Genomic DNA, 22051 nt, shown 5'->3' on the forward strand with positions numbered 1-22051 from the left:
AATTGCAAGATTCTACCTTTTAAACTGTTATTTTCTTGCCAGATCTCTTCCATTTTCCTCAAAATCTCAGTTTTGAACTCTTCCATAGCTTGTGAGGAGTTTTCCTTATTTGAGGAGGGTCTGGAGGCTTGTTTGTTCTCCTCCTCTGTTTGCTCGGTTGTGTGGATTTTCTGTGTAAAAGTTGTCGAGTGTTAAAGACTTCTTTTTCTTGTTGTTAATCTTTCTCTTCTGAACTTCCTGGGCTCAGGAAGTTCAGAAGCCATCATTAGCCCAGCAGGTTCTCAGGTTTATCCTCACATTCAGGGTCTATCCGCGGTCTTTTGGCTCCTGAGGTCTGAGTTTTGGTTTTTTCCAAGGACAAGCCCCCTGGTAGACCCCCTTGCTTGATCCTCTGTTGGAGGTTTCTTTACAAGTCTCAGGGCGCTGCTTCCACAGTCGTATACCTGTCTGCACTGGTTCCCCACTCAGGGTTTCAGAGCTTTAGCTCGTGGCTGTGTCTGCCTCCACCCACGCCTCCTCCCGCGCCTGCGCTCTGAGCCCACATTCTGAGCCCTGCGTCCACTCTGTGCGCCCTCCTCCCGCGCTCAGAGTTTGTGTGTTTTCTTTAGCTTTTTGGGGTCCTAAATCTTGCTGCTCTCAGGAGCAGGCCCCGGAGCTGCCAATGACTCGATGGGTGCCTCAAACTTGCTCTATTTCTTTTTAGCTGGCTTCGGCGCTATAGGTGGTATGTGTGGAGGGGGTGGGGGTGGGGTGGTTGCTCAGCCCGTGATTTAGTGAGAGCTGTTTCACCCCTTTAGAGCATGGAAATGCCTCGATTCCACGTACCTTCCACGCTGTGCCCTGTTGTGGGGTTCCTCCGTTCGTCTGGACTTGTTTTTATGTCCCCTTGAGGAGTTTTGTGTGTTGCGGTCAGGAGAGGTTAAGAGCTGCTTCTTACTCTGCCGCCATCTTAACCCGGAACCGACAATAACTTTTTTTGTCCAAACACTTGATAATCATTGGTTACGGGTAAGTAATATTTGAGTAATATAAGTAATCATTTCTATAACTATTTAAAATTATTTATATAAGTATGGAAATGAACAAAGTCAAAACTGAGTACTTTCGAAGGAAAAAATGAGTCCTTTTCACTAAAAGAGAAGCAAATAAATGTACAGATTACATAAGAATTAACATAGGACATTTGGAGACTAATTTCATTATTATGTAAAGGTGAAATAGACCATCATGTTAAGTGTGCTTTATTGCTCAAGGAATATTTATAATAGTCATCACTTTTTAATAAAGCAACAGTTCAGATATTTACATATTCCCACGTGGCTCCACATATGCAATACTAGACAGTATTAACTATGTGACCCATTCAGTTTCTATGTAACTTAATGCCAACAACCTTCCCCACATCCACAAAAAGATATGATATAATAAAACTTCAATGAACTAGACATGCTTCTTTACTCAACAAGGGATACCAACTAACTGCTTCTTCTAACTCATATTCCTTTTATCATCTACTATTATAAAGGAAAGCATGAAGAAGCAAGAAATTTTTAACTCTATTTTATTATTTTTATTTTTTGCCCCATTTCTTTTTTTTTTATGAATTAAGAAAAATTTCCCATGGTTACGTGATTCATGTTCTTTCCCTCCCCTCCTCCCACCTACCTTCCATAGCCAACATGCAATTCCATTGAGTTTTACATGTGTCACTGATCAAGACTTATTTCCATATTATCGGTATTTGGACTAGGATGACTGTTTAAGGTCTATATCCCCAATCATATCCCCATTGAACCATTGTGATCTAGCAATTTTTCTTCTTTATTTCTGTTACCACAGTTCTTATTCTGAATGTAGATAGCATTCTTTCTCATAGGTCCCTCAGAAATATCTTGGATCGTTGCATTGCTGCCAGTACAGAGGTCCCATTACATTCTATTTTACCACAGTGTATCAGTCTCTGAGTACAATGTTCTCCTGGTTCTGCTCCTTTCACTCTGCATCAATTCCTGGAGACCATTCATTATTCCTTTCAGCATAATAGTATTCCATCACCAACATATATCACAATTGTTCAGCCATTCCTCAATTGAAGGACATCCACTCATTTTCCAATTTTTTGCCAGCATAAAGAGTGTGAATAAAATATTTTTATAGAACTCTTTTTCCCTATAATCTCTTTGGGGTATAAACCCAGCAGTGGTATGGCTGGATCAAAGGGCAGGCAGTCTTTTAAAGTCCTCTGGTCATAGTTGCAAATTGCCCTCCAGAATGGTTGGATCAATTCACAACTCCACCAGCAGTGCATTAAATGTCCCTATATTTCCACATGCCCTCCAACATTGAGTACTTCCGTTTGCTGTCATGTTAGCTAATCTGCTAGGTGTGAAGTGGTACCTCAGAGTTGTTTTGATTTGCATTTCTTTAATTATAAGAGATTTAGAACACTTTTTCATATGCTTATTTATAGTTTTTCTTTCTTCATCTGAAAATTGTCTATTCATGTCCCTTGCCCAGTTATCAATTGGGGAATGCCATGGTTTTTTGCACAATTGATCATCTCCTTATAAATTTAAGTAATCATACCTTTGTCAGAGGTTTTGTTCATAAAGATTTTTTTTCCCAATTTGTTGCTTTCCTTCTAATTTTGGTTGCATTTGGGTTTTTTTTTTTTGTACAAACCCCCTTTTGATTTAATGTAATCAAAATAATTCATTTTATATTCTCTATGTCTTGCTTAGTCTTAAAATCTTTCCTTTCCCATAGATTAGACAGGAAAATTATTTTATGTTCACCTAATTTACTTACAGTTTCCTGATTTATATTTGTCATTTACCCATTCTGAATTTATCTTGGTGTAGGGTGTGAGATGTTGATCTAAACCTAATCTCTCCTATACTGTTTTCTAATTTTCCAAGCACTTTTTGTCAAATACTGGATTTCTACCCCCAAATCTGGAATCTTTGTGTTTATCATGCACTGTCTTCCTGAGGTCATTTATCCTTAGTATATTCTACTGATCCTCCCTTCTGTCTCTTAGCAATTACCATATTGTTTTGATGACCACTGCTTTATAGTACAGTTTAAGATCTGGTACTGCTAGGAAATCCTTCACATTTTTTCCCCATTATTTCCCTTGATATTCTTAATCTTTTGTTCTTCCAAATGAACTTTGTTATAGTTTATTCTAATTCAGTAAAAAAATCTCTTTGTAGTTTGATAGGTATGGCACTGAATAAGTACATTAATTTGGGTAGGATAACCATTTTTATTATGTTAGCTCATCCTATGCATGAGCAATTAATGTTCTTCCAATTGTTTAGATCTAGGTTTAATTGTGTGGAAAGTATTTTGTAGTTGTGTTCATATAATTCCTGTGTTTGTCTTGGCAAGTAGATTCCTAAGTATCTTATATTGTCTAGGGTGATTTTAAATGGAATTTCTTTCTAACTCTTGTTGCCAGGATGAGTTGAAAATATACAAAAATGCTCATCATTTATGGGGGTTTAATTTGTATCCTGCAACTTTGCTAAAGTTGTTTATTATTTCTGCTAGTTTCTTAGTTGATTCTCTAGGATTCTCTAAGTAGACCATCATATCATCTGCAAAGAGTGATAGCTTGGTCTCCTCAGTGCCTATTTTAATACCTTCAATTTCTTTTTCTTTTCTGATCGCTACTGCTACCATATTAAATAATAGAGGTGATAATGGGCATCCTTGTTTCACTCCTGATCTTACTGGGAAGGCTTCTAATTTATCCCCACTGCAGATGATGCTTGCCCATGGTTTTAAATATACATTGTTTTTTTAGGAAAGATCCTTCTATTCCTATACTTTATAGTGTTTTCAATAGGAATGAGTGTTGTATTTTGTCAAAGGCTTTTTCTGCATCTATTGAGATAATAGTGATTTTTGTTGGTTTCCTGTTATCCTAATTTTGAACCATCCTTGCATTCCTGATATAAATCCCAACTGATCATAATGAATGACCCTTGTGATCACTTGCTGGAGTCTTTACTAGTATACTATTTAAGATTTTTGCACCTATATTCATTAAGGAGATTGGTCTGAAGTTTTCTTTCTCTGTTTTTGATCTGCCTGGCTTTGGAATCAGTACCATATTTGAATCATTAAAGGAATTTGGTAGAACTCCTTCTTTGTTTATATTGTCAAATAGTTTGTGTAGTACTGGGATTAGTTGGTCTTTAAATGTTTGATAGAATTCTCTTCTGAATCCATTTCGCCCTGGGGATTCTTTCTTAGGGAGTTCTTTGAGGGCTTGTTCAATTTCTTCTTTCTGATATGGGATTATTTAAGTATTCTATTGCTTCTGTTAATCTAGGCAATTTATATTTTTGTAAATATACATCCTTATTATCTAGATTGCCATATTTATTGGCATATAATTGGGCAAAATAGTTTTTAATGATTGCCTTAGTTCCCTCTTCATTAGATGTGAGGTCTCCCTTTTCATCTTTGATACTAATTTGGTTTTCTTCTTTGCTTTTATTAATTAGATTAACCAATACTTTGTGTATTTTATTTTTTTTGATTTCTAATTTAGTTTCTATCAGAGGATTTTTAATTTGTTCAATTTCTTATTTTTTTAATTTGTATGCCCAATTAATTGACCTCTATCCTCCCTAATTTGTTAATATATGCACTCAAGCATATATATTTCCCCTTAAGTACTGCTTTGGCTGTATCCCATAGGTTTTTATAGGATGTCTCATCATTGTCATTTTCTTCAATGAAATTAATAATTGTTTCTATGATTTTTTCTTTAACTGATTTTGGAGAATCATATTATTTAATTTCCAATTAATTTTTTTATTTGCCTCTCCATGTACCCTTACTATTTATTATTTTTATTGCATTATGATCTGAAAAGGTTGCATTTATTATTTCTGCTCTTCTGCACATTTGCCATTTTTTATGCCCTAGGACAGTGATGGGCAAACTTTTTAAAGAGGGGGCCAAAGGAAAGGAAATGCTCATCTGTCAGTCAGTTTCTAAGGCAACTCTTTCGAAATTTCATTGTATTGTATACTACTCACTGTATTCGTCAGAATAGGAATAATGTCATATGGCTGGATAGAACATTTCAGGGGGCCACATCTGGTCCACAGGCCATAGTGTAATGCAAAAGATGCAAGAGAGGCTTTTGCTCTTGCAGGGGGCCAACTAAAAGCTTCTGGCAGTTAGAAGCCTTAGAATTCTGAGAGAAGTCAGTTGGTCCCTGAGGCTTGAACAGAGCGGACGTACTAACTAGAGCTCTTTTAGGCTTTTGATTTTGCTTTTGGCCTGCGCTTTGTCTCTGGACAATTTGATCCTAGCTAATTTCTCTGGACCTCTCCTTAACCTTCTCCATATTATTTCCCTGTTTCCTTGTCTGTCTTCCTGGGGCTCTGGGAGGCAGGGTGGCTTTTGGGTTTTTAGTGAATAGACTTTGTCGGTTTAGTTTTCCCCAATAGGCAAGTAGGACATCCTTGAATTCAAACTATCCCTTTAGTATTCCCTCTACTTTAAGAGCAGCCAAATCTTCCCTGGCTGAGAGAAGCAGTTTCTTCTCTCAGTCTAACCCATTCCTGTGACCCTCCCCATCTTGAGTTTCTCCCTAGTGGCTGTCAGAAACCCCAAACCCCTCTCTCCTTCCTGACCAAACCTGAACATTAATAAATCTCTTTGTTACCTAATCAAACTCTCTGGAGAATCATTGTGTTGAAGAATTAGGCAAGGGTTGAAGGGGAAGGAGTTATTCTCTTTATTTCCTAAGGGAAACTGGAGGCATCCATCTTGGGAGGAAGTGCCCAACACTTCCTCCTGAATCCCTTCAGTTTCATTGATGAGGAGGAACCTTGTGATTCCTCCATTGAGGACTTGAGAAACTGAAAGGAAAGCCCTCAAGCCAGATTCAAACTACTTCTGACTGGCCCTATTCCTTGTGTCTGTAGAAGTACCTTTCCTGCCTGGAAGCGTTCAGCCTATTTCCCCAAGTATCCTCTCTCTCTAGCTTGGGTGTCTAATCTGTGTTAGCTGCCTCTCCTGAACACTTCACCCTGTACTCTTACCATCCTAATACCACTTTGTCCATCCCTTCCTAAACTCAGCCATCCCTTTCATTCCTCTCCTATTACCTCAATCACCTTTACCCCTCTGTCACTCAGCAAGGGAAGGAGATCACCCCCCAAACTTTAGTGTCCCCCTTTTTATCTGTAACAGTAGTTTGCTCAGCACTGCCCTAGGACTTGGTCAATATTTGTGAATGTACCATGTGATGCTGAAAAGAAGATGTATTCCTTTTTATTGCTATTTATTTTTCTCCACATCTCTATTAACTCTAGTTTTTCTAAGAATTCATCCACATTTTACCTCTTTCTTATTTATTTTTTGATTTGATTTATTTAGATCTGATAGAGTAGTGATTCCCAAAGTGGGCGCTACCACCTCCTGGTGGGTGCTGCAGTGATCCAGGAGGGCAGTGATGGCCACAGGTGCATTTATCTTTCCTATTAATTGCAATTAAAATTTTTTTTAAATTAATTTCCGGGGGGCTAAATAATATTTTTTTCTGGAAAGGGGCGGTAGACCAAAAAAGTTTGGGAACCACTGTGATAGAGGAAGGTTCATGTCTCCCACTAGCATAGTTCTACTATCTATTTCCTCCTTAAGCTCCACTAGTTTCTCCTTTAGAAATATGGATGATATACCATTTGGTGCATACATGTTAAGTACTGATATATCCTCATTGCCTATACTGCCTTTTATCAGGATGTAATTACCTTCCCTATCTCTTTCAATCAGATCTATTTTTACTTTGACTTTGTCAGATATCATGATTGCCTTCATTTTCTCAGTTGATGCCCAAAAGATTTTGTTCCAGCCTTTTATGTTTACCGTGTGTCTATCAGCCTCAAGTGTGTTTCTTGTAGACAACATATGATAGGATTTGGGTTTCTAATCCACTCTGTTATTTGCTTTTGTTTTACAGGTGAGTTCATCCCATTCACATTCAGAGTTATGATGACAGCCTGTGTATTCCCCAACATTTTGATTTCCTCTTCTAGTCCTGCCCTTTCTTCTTTTGCTATTTCTTTCTTTACCAATGTTTTGCTTTTAATCAGTCCCTCTAATCCCAACCCTTATTTTACTTCCCTTCCCACCCCCTCCATTTTAATTCCTTTCTTATTTTTCCTTAGTCTATTTAATTCTCTCCCCCCTCTCTTTCTTTATTCCCTGTCCCACTCTCCCCCTTAGTTTCTCCTCTTAACTTCCCCATAAGGTAAGACAGAATTCGATATCCAAATGGATCTAGATGCTTTTCCCTCTCAGAATTAATTCCACTAAGAGTAAGTTTTTAGTATTATCAATTAGAACTCTCTTCCTCTCCTTATAATAGTATTCTTCCCCTCCCTCTCCTATGTGCCTCTTTGTGTGGCATAGATTATCCTAATTTTCTTATTCCTTCAAGTTTCTTGCCACCATCTTCTATTCCCCCCTTTTCTTTTTTTTTTGCAAATCATCTTAAACCACTTATTACCTCAATATCTACCTATGAATAATCCTTCTAATATAATAGTGAATATAATTTTTGAGAGTTACAAATAAAATTTTCCATATATGAATATAAATAACTTGACCTTATTGAAGCCCTTAAAGTAAAAAATAAAAAAAATTTCCCCCTCTCTTTCATATTTACATTTTCATGTTTCTCCTGATTTTTGTATTTGTATATCAAATTTCCCATTTAGTTCTGATTTTTTCTTTACAAATATTTGAAAATCTATTTTGTTGAATGCCCATACTTTCCCCTAGAAATATATAGTCAAAATAGATGGGGAGATGATCTTGGTTGTAGACCCAATTCTCTTGCCTTTCTGAATATCATATTCCAAGTCTTTTGGTCTTTTAATATAGAGGCTTCCAGATCCTGTGTAATCCTGATTGGTGCTCCTTGACATTTGAATTGTCTCTTTCTAGCTTCCTGTTAATATTTTTTTCCTTAGCTTGGAAGCTCTTGAATTTGGCAATAACATTCCTGGGGGTGGTCTTTTGAGGATTTAATGGAGAGGGTGATCTATGGAGTCTTTAAATGTCTATTTTGCCCTCGTGTTGAAGAACATCAGGACAGTTTTCTTGGAAAATTTCTTGTAGTATGATGTCAAGATTTCTGTTTATTTCCAGGTTTTCAGGTAGACCTATGATTCTCAAATTGTCTCTTCTACACTTGTTTTACAAATCAACCATCTTCTCGATGAGATATCTCGTGTTTCCTTCTAATCTGTCATTCTTTTGACTTTGCTTTATTAATTCTTGCTGTCTTGTAAGATCATTGGCTTTTACTTGCCCAATTCTAGGTTTTAATGACTGGTTTTTAGCCAAGATCTTTTCATTTTCCTTTTCAGTTTGATCTATCCTGCTTTTCATGGCTTCTAGCAAGTCATTTCTGGTCTTCAATTTGGTTAACATTTCACTTGATTTCTTGGCTTCTTTTTCAAAGTGGGACATTCCATCTTTTAACCTATTATTTTCTTTTTGAACTATATCCCAGGTTTCTGGCCAAGTCTCTTCTAGTTTTTTCATAATCTCAGATTTGAACTCCTCAAGAGCTTGTGACCAATTTCCATATTTTTTGGAAGGTTTGGATGTGTTTACTTGTCTCCTCTTTAGTCTGGAGGTTTTCTGCATAAAAATTATCAAGGGTTAAGGTTTTCTTCTTGGTCTTTTTGGTGGCTGTGGATTATAGTTCTTGGGAGTTGGTGGCCATTGCTTTGTTCCTTCCTGGTCAGAAGTCTGAATGAGGAAGGTGGGTGATCTTTGTATTGAGCTCCAGAGAGGTTTTTGTCCTGAGGCTATTTTCCAAGTCTCCTCAGCAGCATGTACTGTGTGGAGCTCTGGACCATCTCTTTGTGCAAGGTCCATGTTCCCTCAGCCTCCTGGGGACCCAAGGCTCACTGCTGTTAGGGTTAAGCCTGTGGTGGCTTCAGCCAGCCCCTGAGAACCTAGAGACTGTCCCACAGAGGTCTGAGTGTGGAGAGTAAGCAAGTCTCTGTATTGAGCTCTGGAGAGGATTTTGCCCTGAGGTTATTATTCCAGTCTGCGTGGCATCTGCTGTGAGCCGCCCCTCTCTGCAACCTTTGAGCTCTATTTCCACGTTTCCTCAGTATCTTGGGGTCCCAAGTCTCACTACTCTTAGAGGTAAATCTGTGTTGACCTCAGCTGCCCACCCACCCAGAATCTAGAGGTTGTCTCGCACTCACTACAACTCTGGGGCACCATAGGTGGAGTAGGGGAGGGGTGATGAGCTCATCCTTTGGTGGGAGTAATTTCACCCCTTTTTAGCATGGAAATGCCCAATCTTTGCCTACCTTCTGAGCTATGACCTACAGTGGAGCTCCTTCGCTCATCTGACTTTGGTTTTGTTCTTTTGAGGCACTTTTATCTCAATTGGTGGAGAGGGAAGGAAGAGCCATGCCTCTACTCTGGGGCCATCTTAACCCAATAGTCCACCTCAGAAACATTTTTTAAAACATCATACTATACAATAAGAATTACTCATAAGAATAAGGGCATTAAAAGAAAAAAGAAACTTTTATCATCCTATATTTAGTGAAGAAAGAATATCACTCAATCTTTGAAAAAGATAACAATTAGTGCTTTTACCCTTCTCCATTTTCTTTCACATCTATTCTTATGGCTTCAACTATTATCTCTATAAAATTCTAATTAATTGAATTTACCAAACTTTTTAAAAATGTAATTTACTGTGTATATTTGGATAAGACAGTATAATTGGGAAATATGAAACCAAAAAATATATACCCAAATTCATGAGAGGCACAAAACCACAAGCAATGGGGTCCAAGAAAGGACTTTACTGAATGGATGAATCAGCAAATTCTATTAGAGGAAACAACATTTGAATTAGGCATTAAAGGCAGGAAGAATGGCATCAAATGAGTGGGGAAGTTAAGAAACAGGTTGGGGAATAGGTGAAGAGGTAGAGATTGCAAACAAAAGAATTTGTGTGAGCAAAAGGCAGAGATATAGCTAAGTGAAGGATTTGCTCCAGAGGATAAAGAGTAATTAATTAGTTCAGCTTTTTGCGAGGTTAAGTACTTGAAAGGAATAATTATGATAGAAGGATGGAGAAGAAAGAGTAACCAGGTTGCAGAGGGCCTTAAATACAAGAAAGACATAGGAATATGAATCATACTTGGAAAGTAAGACAGAGTTTCTGAGCAGAGGAAGGTCATATACAGACAACATAGATGATTGAGAATATTGGTGTGACCATAATATGAAGAATGGAAAAAGAAAATGAAATGTTTTATTAAAAAGTCTAGGTCAGTAGTCTCCAAAGTAAGAACCTGGCCTAACCCCAAAGGTTATGATATCAACCAATTGAAAGCCTGATTCAGATTACCATTGTCTATGCAGTAGCCAATCATGGAACTTCCAACTAGGTGAGGTAAAGGAGAGGCCTGGAGTCAAGAAAACCTGGACTCAAACATTTACTAGCTTGTGATTCAGGACAAGTCACTTAACCCTATTTGCATCGGTTTCCCCATCTGTCAAACTGGTAGGAGAAAATTATAAACCACTTCAGTATATTTGACAAGAAAACCCCAAAGGACTCAAGAAGAGTCAGATATTACTGAAAATAACTAAAATACAACTCCAATTTAACCATTTATGAATTACTCTCCAGAACGTCTCCCTATCTCCCTACCTCTAGGTCAGTGATGGGCAAACGTTTTAAAGTGGGGGCCAAAGGAAAGGAAATGCTCATCTGCCAGTCTGTTTCTAAGGCAACTCTTTCAAAATTTCATTGTATTATATTACATCCTACTCACTGTATCCATCAGATTAGGAATAATGTCGTGCAGCCGGATAGAACATTTCAGGGGGCCGCATCTGGCCCATGGACTGTAGTTTGCCCATCGTTGCAATATCCTACTAACTGGTCTCCCTGCTTCAAATGTTTCCCCTCTCCAATCTACCCTTCAGTAGAGCTTTTAAACTCACTTTCTGTCTTAAAGTCAATACAGTGTATAGATTGTTTCCAAGGCAGAAGAGTGGTAAAGGCTAGGAGATGAGAGTTCAATGGCTTACTCAGGATCACAGAGCTACAAAGTGTCTGAGTTCAAATTTGAACCCAAGACCTCCCATCTCTGAGCCTATCTCTCAATCTGCTGAGCCACCTAGCTACCCTTCCAAGATGGCTTTCTTAAAGCACTAGTCTGACTGTGTCACTGCCATACTCAAACCCCTGGGGCACCCTATTAACTCTAAAATTAAATAATATTTAATCTTTATATTATATAATTTAATTTCAATTTTATATAAGTTTCTTAAAGTAAATAAAAATCAGAATGCTAATACATGTATATATTTTATAAACAAACATGCATAAATGGGATGGATTCTTTAAAACGTTTTTTAATTGATGGAATTTTCGCTTAAATCAATAATTCTCAAACTTTTAGTCTTGGGACCCCATTGTGCTCTTGAATTTTACTAAGGACTACAAAGAATTTTTGTTTATGTGGGGCATATCTATTGATAAGAAATGTAAACTGAAAAAATTTATTAAAAATTGTATTCATTCATTAAAAATTTAAATGATAAATTCATTGCATGCCAACATAAATATCATTTTTATAAAAATAACAATGCTTTCCAAAACAATTTAGTGAAAAGAATGGCACTGTTTTACATGTTTGCAAATTTCTTTACTATTTGGCTTAATAGAAGAGAGTGGATTCTCATATCTGTTGAAGCTACTTTGGTTGAAATAAATGAAGAAACTCTGGCTTAATAAAGATATGTAGTTGGAAAGGGGAGAAGTATTTTAATAGGCATATAAGTATTTGTACTATTGATTGTAGCCAAGGGCCGAAAGAAGCTTACATTTTACTCAATATAAATATACAAAAGTGAGCAATACAAAAGTATCTTCTGTTGTCTAAAAGGATGAAATCATGCTTAAGTACAGGGAAAACCAACAAATATAACAAAAATGAAAGGCTAACAGATGTTGGACATTACAGATTAATTTAGTTCAATTTGCACAAATATTTATTGAAAAATGTTTTCTAAAGTTGGCTCTAAGCTAAAAAATACAGAGTACACAAAAATATACCTTGAAGGAATTGACAGTCTAATGGAGGAGACAAGACTTATATAAATTAAACAGAGAACATTACACAATAAGTATATTAGTTAAACCCTAGACTGAATGTCATCAAGTTGTCAAAATGCATGGTGCCAAAGATAAGTGAACTGTTTTAAGAGACAAGAAAAAAAATTTCCCAGGAAAAATCTTACAGAGAAAAATGCAATGCTTCCCTATCCCTTGTGTCATTTTTTAAGCCAGGAATTCTGTATCCTATTTGCCCTTTTAAGCACATGTATCAATATGTCACAAGGAAAACTAGCATATTTAGTGACTAGCACACAGCTAACAAAGCAAGTTATAGGAAAATTTACAATTAGAATATAATACTAATGTGTCTCCTTTCTACTTAACTAAGTCATATTTCTATCGACCATGACAATAAGTACCATCGAACATCTGAATGCAAAGGATAATATATCGGTGAGAAAACTTTAAAAAGCAACTCTTGGGCAGCTGGGTAGCTCAGTGGATTGAGAGGCAGGCCTAGAAACAGGAGGTCCTGGGTTCAAATCTGGCCTCAGACACTTCCCAGCTGTGTGACCCTGGGCAAGTCACTTGACCCCTATTGCCTACCCTTACCACTCTTCCACCTAAGAGCCAATGCACAGAAGTTAAGGGTTTAAAAAAAAAAAAAAGCAACTCTTGAACTCTTGTTACCCTAGGCAAAACTCAGGTACGAGTATATTGGAAAGCTACAAACTTAAATGAGAAAAATTCAGCTGTATCATCAAATTGAATTACTAGGCAAAGATGGCTTCCTTTACTGCATAAACAGGCAGTCTTAAGGAGAGCAAGATCTTTGAAAGTAAACAATAAAAAAATATATACATGGGCCTAGCATGCTGGGCCTCAAAAAAGAAAGGAGATTTAGTTTTTAATGGATCCAATACTATTGGGTCAACAAACAAACCAGGTGAGGAAGTCTTAAGTGTAGAGGGAAAACAGGAAATAAAATCTCAAGAAATTGTCTTGAATATTGATTTTAATGTAATTCCCCTCTAGTGCAAATTTGCTAGGGTTTTTTGACAGAGAAGGTCTTTTCTATTATGTTGGGGTACTGAACAGCAGCTATTTAAAAACTGGACAAAAAAGACCAATGACAAGTATATCATTTGCCATGGCAGGGGAAGGAAAAAGGAGGGAAGTTAAAGTGTAAGAAGCAGCATGAAATGAAGTATAATAAGAAATAACGTTAAAATATCTCCAAATGATAGTATAATGAGGGAAATATCTTTCTATTTAATTTAGAATTTAATTTAATTTAGAATTTTACAAATTTAGAAATTTGTAAAACAATCTTTTTTTGTCTTCTTTTGAGTTATTGGTATTGTAGTTGGTTCATTTTATCTGCCCTTTAAGGCTTCTCACTTCTGGAATACATCTATACTGGACAGCTACACTCCCACTAGTGAGTTTCTCCTAGGACCTTCATTTTGGGAAGGGGCTGAGAAACCTAAACTTCATTCTCCTCTTAGCTCTGCTTCAGAATTTCTGGATCTTCATACAATCCCCATTCCATCCTACCTCCTACTTTTCTTCTTTTATGTGAACTGTCTTACCCTATTAGAATGTAAGCTTCTTGAGGGCTTTTTCTTTTTTCTGTTCCCGATATTTAGTAAAGTATCCGGTTTAGAGTAGGAGCTTAAGAAATGTTTATTGACTATCAATTCTATTCTGTACAATATTGCTTCTCAAGAATAAAAACATATATTTACATTAAATATAGACTTCTAGAATCAATATATGCTTTATCACCTATTGGAAAGAAATGGTTTAGCAATGATAATAGTGGTCTTCTGGGTAAAACATCAGGATCAAATGTATATAACTCTCAGGATAGTAACATAATTCTTAATAACTATTTCTTTATTGACTAATAACTTAAAGTGTTTAGAAATGCAATACAAGGGTTTTAAAATTAAGTCCTACCTTGCTATACCAGTTGAGACAGGGCTGCACAACATCAGGATCATCAATGCCATTAAGTTCAACATACCAGATGCTAAAGTTAAAGCTGGGTCCCCAGGACAAGAGTGGAACTTAAGAGGAAGGAAAAGAAAAGGAAAAAAATTTTAATGTATACATTCCAAAATATACCAAATAACAAAAAAAGACTAATAACATGGGAAATACAGAAGGAACCTATGATCTAGAGAACTATTTATGGGATCTCCTTCCAGTGGCGAAGATCAGAAGTTGGATCACAGAAGCTGGTTCTGACAAAAGAGGTGCAAGCATATTAAAGAGTCAGTGTCTGAGTAGGGATCTGAGTGCAGATCTACTGAACTCAATAGACCCAGAATACCCTCCACTCCAGCACTGTGCTATGTAAGCCTTACAAAAAAACTGTCAAATTTGAAGGAAGATATATTTAACCAGGTATTTTCTTCCCTCCCCCCCAACACATCTGAATTATAAAATGAACACTGTATGAAAGTCTACGGAAAATGGTAGCATTTATATCAAAGGGACAAGCAAAGAAGTCTTAAAACAAATATAACTAGCCTTTTTATTTAAACCTTTATTTTCCATCTTAAAATCAATACTAAGCATCAGTTCCAAAGCAGAAGGGCAGTAAGGGTAAAGCAATTGAGGTTAACTGAATTGCCCAGGATTACACAGCTAAGAAGTATATGAGACCACATTTCAACCCAGGACTTCTTGTCTCTAGTCCTGGCACTCTATCCACTGAGTCATCTCAGAATGCCTTGTTCAATAGCACAAGTGGCTGTTTTTTGTTAAACATCAATTACAGTTAAAAAGATAAATATTAGCTTCAAATTATTTATTCTATTTCATCACTTATGCTTATAATAGACTCAGGAAGGGGCTGTGTAAAAAACACCCTAAGATATTTGTTTGGGCATTAGAAAACATCTCTCAGAATATTAAAGAGGATAGTAAGATTTTTTAAGGCCGCTTCATAAAAATATACTCAATCTGTAATATATCTTAAGTATAGAAATGGAAGGAAGAATACTAGCAGAGACATTGAACATCCAGTCAAGAAACACAGATTCTTTTTTACATCTGTGCCTTCCTCTCTCATTACAAGTTATCATGATGATAACACAAGCCTTCATTAACAGACACCTGAATTCCTAAAATACCCTCTGGGTAGATTTTCCCACAGCTATGCTCTTCCTGATCTAATCCAAACTTCACACTGCTGCCAAATTAATCTTTCTTACAACTATGTCTCATTATATTATCTCTGCCTGACAACCTTCTGTGGCATCCCAATATCTTTAAAAGGCAGAGGTGAGGAAGGAAGGAATTCCAGGCACAAGGGACTGTCAATGCAAAAGTACAGAGCCATGAGATGAAGAGCATGAAGGACAGATTAGTTGAATCATACCATACAATTGGAAGTCTGTATAATAATGCTGAAAAGGTGTGAAATGGAGTGAGGTTGTGAAGAGATTTAAATGACAGAGAGAGGAATTTCTTTTTGATACTATTGGCAATAAGGAAAAACTGGAGTCCAGAGGAAAATGGTGATCAGATCTGTGCTTAAGGAAAATCACTTTTGCAGCTGTGTAGAAAAGGAATTGGAAGATGCTTGAGGTAAAAAGATCAACTGGGAGGCACTTGCAATAGTTAAGAGATAATAAAGGCCTAAACTAGGGAGGTAACCACTTAAGTGGAGGAAGGAGAAAAGATTTGATAGACTTTGTGGTGGCAGAACAGACAAGAAATGGCAACTGGTTGAAGATGTTAGGTTAGGGAAAGATCCCACTCAAGGATGATATCCCAAATGTGAATCTGGGCCACTGCCCAAAGGTAGTTCCCTTGACATAAATAAGGAATTTTGGAAAAGCACTTAAAGAAAATATTAGTTCTGTTGAATAAATACTGGTTGATGAACTGACATAGGATCATAGATGTACAAACAGAAAGGACCTCAAGTAAAAATATTAAAATGGAGATGTCTAAAAACATTTAGAGAAAAATGTTCAATAAATAATTGGTGATACCAGACTAGGAATCAGAAGAAAGATTAGGGTTAGCTAAACAGGTAGACTACTTCACTATCAAAGCATCACATTCTATTATTTCTCACCTTAATGTCTGTACAGTTCCTGTTATCCAAAAGGTCCTTCCTCTCCTCTTTGCTTACTGAATTCATAGTATTCTTTAATGCCCAAGAAAAAGAATGCCTTCTCCAATGCAAAGAGGTTTTCCTGTCAACTGCATTTATACGGCATTATTTTCCATCATATCAGTTATTGGTGCCTAGGCAATGCTAAACTTTAAATGACATAATGGCAGATACTGATGTTCATTTAAATTCTACATAAGCATAGTGCTTTACATACAAATAATGGAAACTTTAAAATGTTTGAATCTTTGAGTGTCCCTACTTATTTTATTGCATGATCATGGGAACATCACACAAACTCCCTTGGCATCGATTTATCTTTAAAATAAAGAAATTATACTGCTTGATCCTTAAGCCTATCTAAACTCAAGACTATGAAGCTATGGATATGTAAGACTGTCCTAATTTCAGTAACCTCTCAAAGGTTTGCCTATCATGACTGTGCAAGTGAGTATTAGAAAAATATACCCAGTTCTAATGTTTCCCTAGTCTCAATCCCTCATCATCCTCATCACAATTTAGACATTTCAAATTGAATAACTGAATGTCCCTCATAAAGATTTCAAATTAACTAAGTTCAAAACAACTGATTATCTTTCCCCAAAGTCTTGTCTCGCCCTAATTTCTGTAAGGGATACCACTCTTCTTGTGAATTGGTCCAACCCTTCTGGAGGGGCAATTTGGAATTATGTCCAAAGGACTATAAAAGAATACCTGCCCTTTGATCTAGCCATACCACTACTGGGTTTATAACCCAAAGAGATAATAAGGAGAAAGACTTGTACAAAAATATTTATATACCACATGCTCGTTATGGTAGCAAAAAACTGGAAAATAAGAGGCTGTCCATCGATTGGGGACTGTCTCAATAAATTGTGGTATCTGTTGGTGACGGAATACTATTATGCTGAAAGGAATAAAGAACTGGAGGAATTCGGTGTGATGCAGAGTAAAAGAAATAGAACCAGGAGAACATTGTACAAGGAGACTGATACACTGTGCCACAATCAAATATAACAGATTTCCAAATATAACAGATTTCTCTATTAGCAGCAATGCAAGGATCCAGGACAATCCTGAGGAACTTATGAGAAAGAATGCTGTCCACATCCAGAGAAAGAACTGTGGGAGCAGAAACACAGAAGAAAAACACATGAACAATCACTTAGTGCGATGGGGATGTGACTGGGGTTTTGATATTAAAAAACTGATCTACTGCAGATATAAATGACACAGAAATAGGTTTTGAACAATGATACATGTATAACCCAGTAGAACTGTTTGTCAGATTCAGGAGGGGGAGGAAAGAGTGGAGGGTAAGCATCATAAATCACATAACCATGGAAAAATATTCTGAAAAAAGAAAAACAATACAAGGCCATGATGGGGTAGGAAAAAAAAGAATGGATCAGTTCTCCACTACCTCAAGTAAGAAAAATGGAGGACAAAAAAGGTAGAAAGCAGAAGTATTATGTAAACAATCAGGTACCTGCATGTGCAATACATTTATAAATCTGTGATTTATTCATAGGAACCTGTCTGTGATGAACATGAATGACCTTGGATTTAGTTCCATTTCACAAATATAGGGTTAAATTTCTCATTGAACAAAAGCCAAATTATCACCTATTTTCCAATATCTTTTAAAAGTGTGACTTCTAATCATAATTATAGCTATGGAAAAAAAAGAACAGCAAGAATAACATCAATCCCCAAAGTCCAAAACACTATGATCATAATTTTGTAGAAATTGTGTGAACGGAACAAAAATTAACAAGGTATTTGAAATTTATCAACACAGGAAGAAGTCAATGAAGTGCCTGGGAATTAGTTAGGAAATCAAGGGTGGAGTCACAGATCAGTAGCTTAGTTGTGAGATCCTAAGTGTAAAATTTATTTTCAGTTTCCTTATAAAATGGGAATATCATATGTATCCACTAACTTAAAAAGATATTGTGAGGAAAAGAGTTTATAAACTACATTAGTCTGTAAAAATGAGTGGCTATTTCAGAAAGAAAGGCTACCTCTTGATGCATGAATCCTCACATAATCAAGACCCAAATGCACTCAGCATAACACCATGATTTTGTTTATTTTATTCAAGTGTATTCTTGGAAAAATTGCTTATTAGAAATAAATCAGCAAACATAACCATAGGGAAGGAGGTGAAAAGATGCAATTCCTTCACATTGTACAGATTTTTTCATGGAATATGTATTGTATATATTTCCAGCACAGTTGATGTGCTCCTTGGTTTTTCCTAAACTCTGTATTGATCCAAATTTTTTTTATAATCTTTGCTACAAGGGATAGCTCCTGTGTATAAGTGTTATGACTATTTAGAAATAAAGGTGATGTAACCCAGGTTGTATGAATTCAAGTTCTTCATTGAACACTGTCTTTTTTTCTTTTGCTGCATGCTGCAAATTATTTGTTCTTTCTTTTCCTTACCTCCTATCTAATTTCAAATTAAGAAATTCTAAAACCCAAAACTTTCTATCAGAAGTAGATTACAAAGTTAATTTCTTCTGCCCAATTTAAAAGCTATTTAACAGTCAAGGTGCTCAATAATGTGTTCTAGAAGTTGGAGGCAGAGCCAAGATAGTGGAATAGAGCAGAGAAGCTCAAGGTCACTACAAGAATACTCTCTGCCCAATCTTAAAATGCCACAAAACAAATACAGGAGTGAAAGACCAAAAAAGGAGACAGAGTGAAACCACTTTCAAGAAGAGAAAAACTTAAAAGGGTAGGTAGAGAACATGTGAGGCACTGGGGATAAGAGGGGAGTACAGACAGCAGGATGTTATAGCAAGCAGTGAAGAGCAAGCTGAGAGCAAACCACATACTCCCATCTCACATCTGCTGTTCCAGGTTCAGGACCTAAGTCTAAGCCAACATTCAGATCCTGAGACCCATCCTGGGCAAATAGAGGTCCAATCAACACACACCCCTTGAAATTCCAAACCTGCAGTGAAGCCCAGAATCCCAGCCCAGGGCAGTTTGTGCTGAAGCAGCCTGTTCTGCATAGGCCCAGAACAATGCTTGGAGTCCCAGTCTTAGTCTATGGTGAGGATACAGATCCCAGTTTGGGGTAGTTGGTACACCAAGGTGGGGAAGAGTTCCCTCCTGATCATCTTGCCAAAAGCTCAAGGTGAAGCCCCAGGACAGGGCAACCTACCCTATGGCTGACAAGATCAAGCCCTCAATGAGACTAAAAGTTTACACCTAAGCCTGAACAAGACTTTGAGTAGTCCCTGACCTGATCAAGTACAGAATGAGACCAAAAGCCTTACATCCAATTCTGAGGAGAGAATTACAGGTAGCAGCATCTCAAGAGTTAATTGAATCAGCAGTGGGAGGTGGCTTCAGAGCTCCCAGCCCTCAGGCTTTCATACGATTTTGGAAGAAATGAAACTGGCAGAAACCCAGAAAAAAAAATCTAAAGGTAGCATCAAGGAAAGACTGAAATTTAGGAGAGTGCCCTAACCTCTCAGAGAATGGAGCCTATCTATAAAAAAGGTAGGAAAAATGAGTAGACAAAAAAAGCAAAAAAAAACACCTAAGTATAAAGAATTTTTATGGAGACGAGGAGAAAGGTACAAAGAAGGGGACACGGAAAGGAAAGAAAATGCACAAAGTCCAAAAGAAAAATAGGATTGGACTCAGATTCTGGAAGAGCTCAAAAAGGACTTCAAAAATCAATTAAGAGAGGCAGAGGAAAAGTGGGGAAGAGAAATGAAAGGAATGCAAAAAGAAATGAAAAAGGAGACCCAAAAACTCAAAGAGAAAAATCAGGCCTTTAAAAACTAGAATTTAACAACTAGAAACTAAAGATTTCGTGAAGCATCAAGAAACAATAAAACAAAACCAAAAGAAGAAAAAAAAAACAGAAGAAAACATAAAATATCTCATTGAAAAACAACTGACCTGGAAAACAGATCCAGGAGAGACAATTCAATAATTACAGGACTTCCTGAAAGCCAAGATTTAAAAAAAAAAAAAAAGTTAAGACATCATTATACAAGTAGAAATTGAAAAGATCCACAGATCACCTCCAGAAATTCTCAAATGACAACTTCCATGAATATAATAGCTAAATTTCAGAGCCCCCGAGCCAAGGAGAACATACTGCTAGCAGCTAGAAAGAAACAATACAAATATCATGGGGCTACAATCAGGATCACAAAGGACTTAGCAGCTTCCACATTGAAGGATCAAAAGGCATGGAATATGATATTCAGGAAGGCAAAAGATTTAGGTTTACAACTCAGAGTCACCTACCAGCAAAACTGAGTATATATTTTCAGGGGGGAAAAAATGAACATTCAATAAGATAGATTTCCAAGCATTCCTGAGGACTTAAGCAGACCTAAACAAAAAAATTTGCAGTCCAAACACCAGACCCAAGAGAAGCCTATAAATAAGAAAAAGAAAATTTAAGGAACTCATTAAGGTCAAAATAATTGCATTTCTACATGGAAAGAGATATCTGTAATTCCTAAACATTATTATTAGAGCAGATAGAAGGAATATACTTAGAAAGAGGGTGAAGTTAAGCTGATTATGATATGATATGCAAAAAAATTAAGAAGTGAAAAAGAAGACTGTACTGAGAGAAAAGGAAAGGGAGACATGGAATGGAGTAAATTATATAACATAAAGAGGTATAAAAAATCATCATGGGAAAGGGAAGACAAGGGTGGTGATAGGCAATGCTTAAACTTTACTCTTATTGTAACTGGCTCAGAGAGGGAAAAATAAATACCCACTGGAGTACAGAATTCTATCTTACCCTACAGAGAAGCAGAAGGGGAATAAGACAAGGGAAAGGTGTGGTAAATGGAGGGAGGAAAAAGAGAAGGTGTTAAAAGAAAAGCAACACTGGTGAGGAGGAGGAACAGGGTGAAAGGGAATAGAACAGGATCTGATTAAAAGAGATAAGGAAGGAAATTACATCTTCCTAAATGGTACTATAAACAATGAAATAATAACAATACTAAATATTTAGGCACCAAATGGTGGATCCAGATTTTTGAAAGAAAAACTAAAGGAACTTAAGGAAGAAATAGATAGTAAAACCATCTAGTGGGGGACTTCAACCTTTCCCTATTAGAAGAGATGAGTCAAACCAAAAAATAAATAAGAAATATGAGAAGTAAATGAAATGTTGGAAAAATTACAGTTAACCTGAAGAAATTAAATAGGAATAAAAAGGAATATATCTTCTTTTCAGCAGCACATGGTATATATACAAAGAGCAACCATGTACCAGTGCATAAAAACATCACAAATGCAGAAAATCAGAATAGATATAACATCTTTAGATCATAATGTAATAAAAATTATAATCAGTAAGGGTTCATGGAGAGGCAAATTTAAAATTAATTGGAAAGTAAATAATTTAATTCTTCAAAACTGGTGGATCAAAGAACAAATCATAGAAACAATTACTGATTTCATTGAAAAGAATGAAAATTAGGCGACAACATATCAAAATCTATGGGATATAGCCAAAGCCGTACTCAGGGGAAATTTTATATCCCTGAGTGCCTATATCAACAAAATAGAGGGAGGAGATCAATGAACTGGGCTTGCAACTTAACTCTTCTTTCCTCCATCCCTTCCTCCCCTCTGCCCCCCAAGAGTGTTATGTAAGGATTAGGCAGTTGGGGTGTAGTGACTTGTCCAAGGTAACATAGCTAGGAAGTGTCTGTGGCTAGATTTGCACCCAGATCCTCCTCCTGATTCCAGACCTAGCATTTTATCCA

The 22051-nt window shown here is 36.6% G+C and overlaps 1 protein-coding gene across 1 annotated transcript in view; it reads right to left on the reverse strand.

Moving 5' to 3' along the window:
• Positions 1–22051, reverse strand: part of MKLN1 (muskelin 1) — a 240632-nt gene that overhangs the window by 130890 nt on the left and 87691 nt on the right. The window contains exons 4-5 of the mRNA XM_044679015.1: positions 19577–19584; positions 14087–14220 (exon numbers count right to left, since the gene is read on the reverse strand). Coding sequence (XP_044534950.1) covers positions 14087–14220; positions 19577–19584 — 142 coding nt within the window. The remainder of the gene's footprint in view (positions 1–14086; positions 14221–19576; positions 19585–22051) is intronic.

This window comes from Gracilinanus agilis, chromosome 5, assembly GCF_016433145.1.
Source record: "Gracilinanus agilis isolate LMUSP501 chromosome 5, AgileGrace, whole genome shotgun sequence".
NCBI classification, from domain to species: domain Eukaryota; kingdom Metazoa; phylum Chordata; class Mammalia; order Didelphimorphia; family Didelphidae; genus Gracilinanus; species Gracilinanus agilis.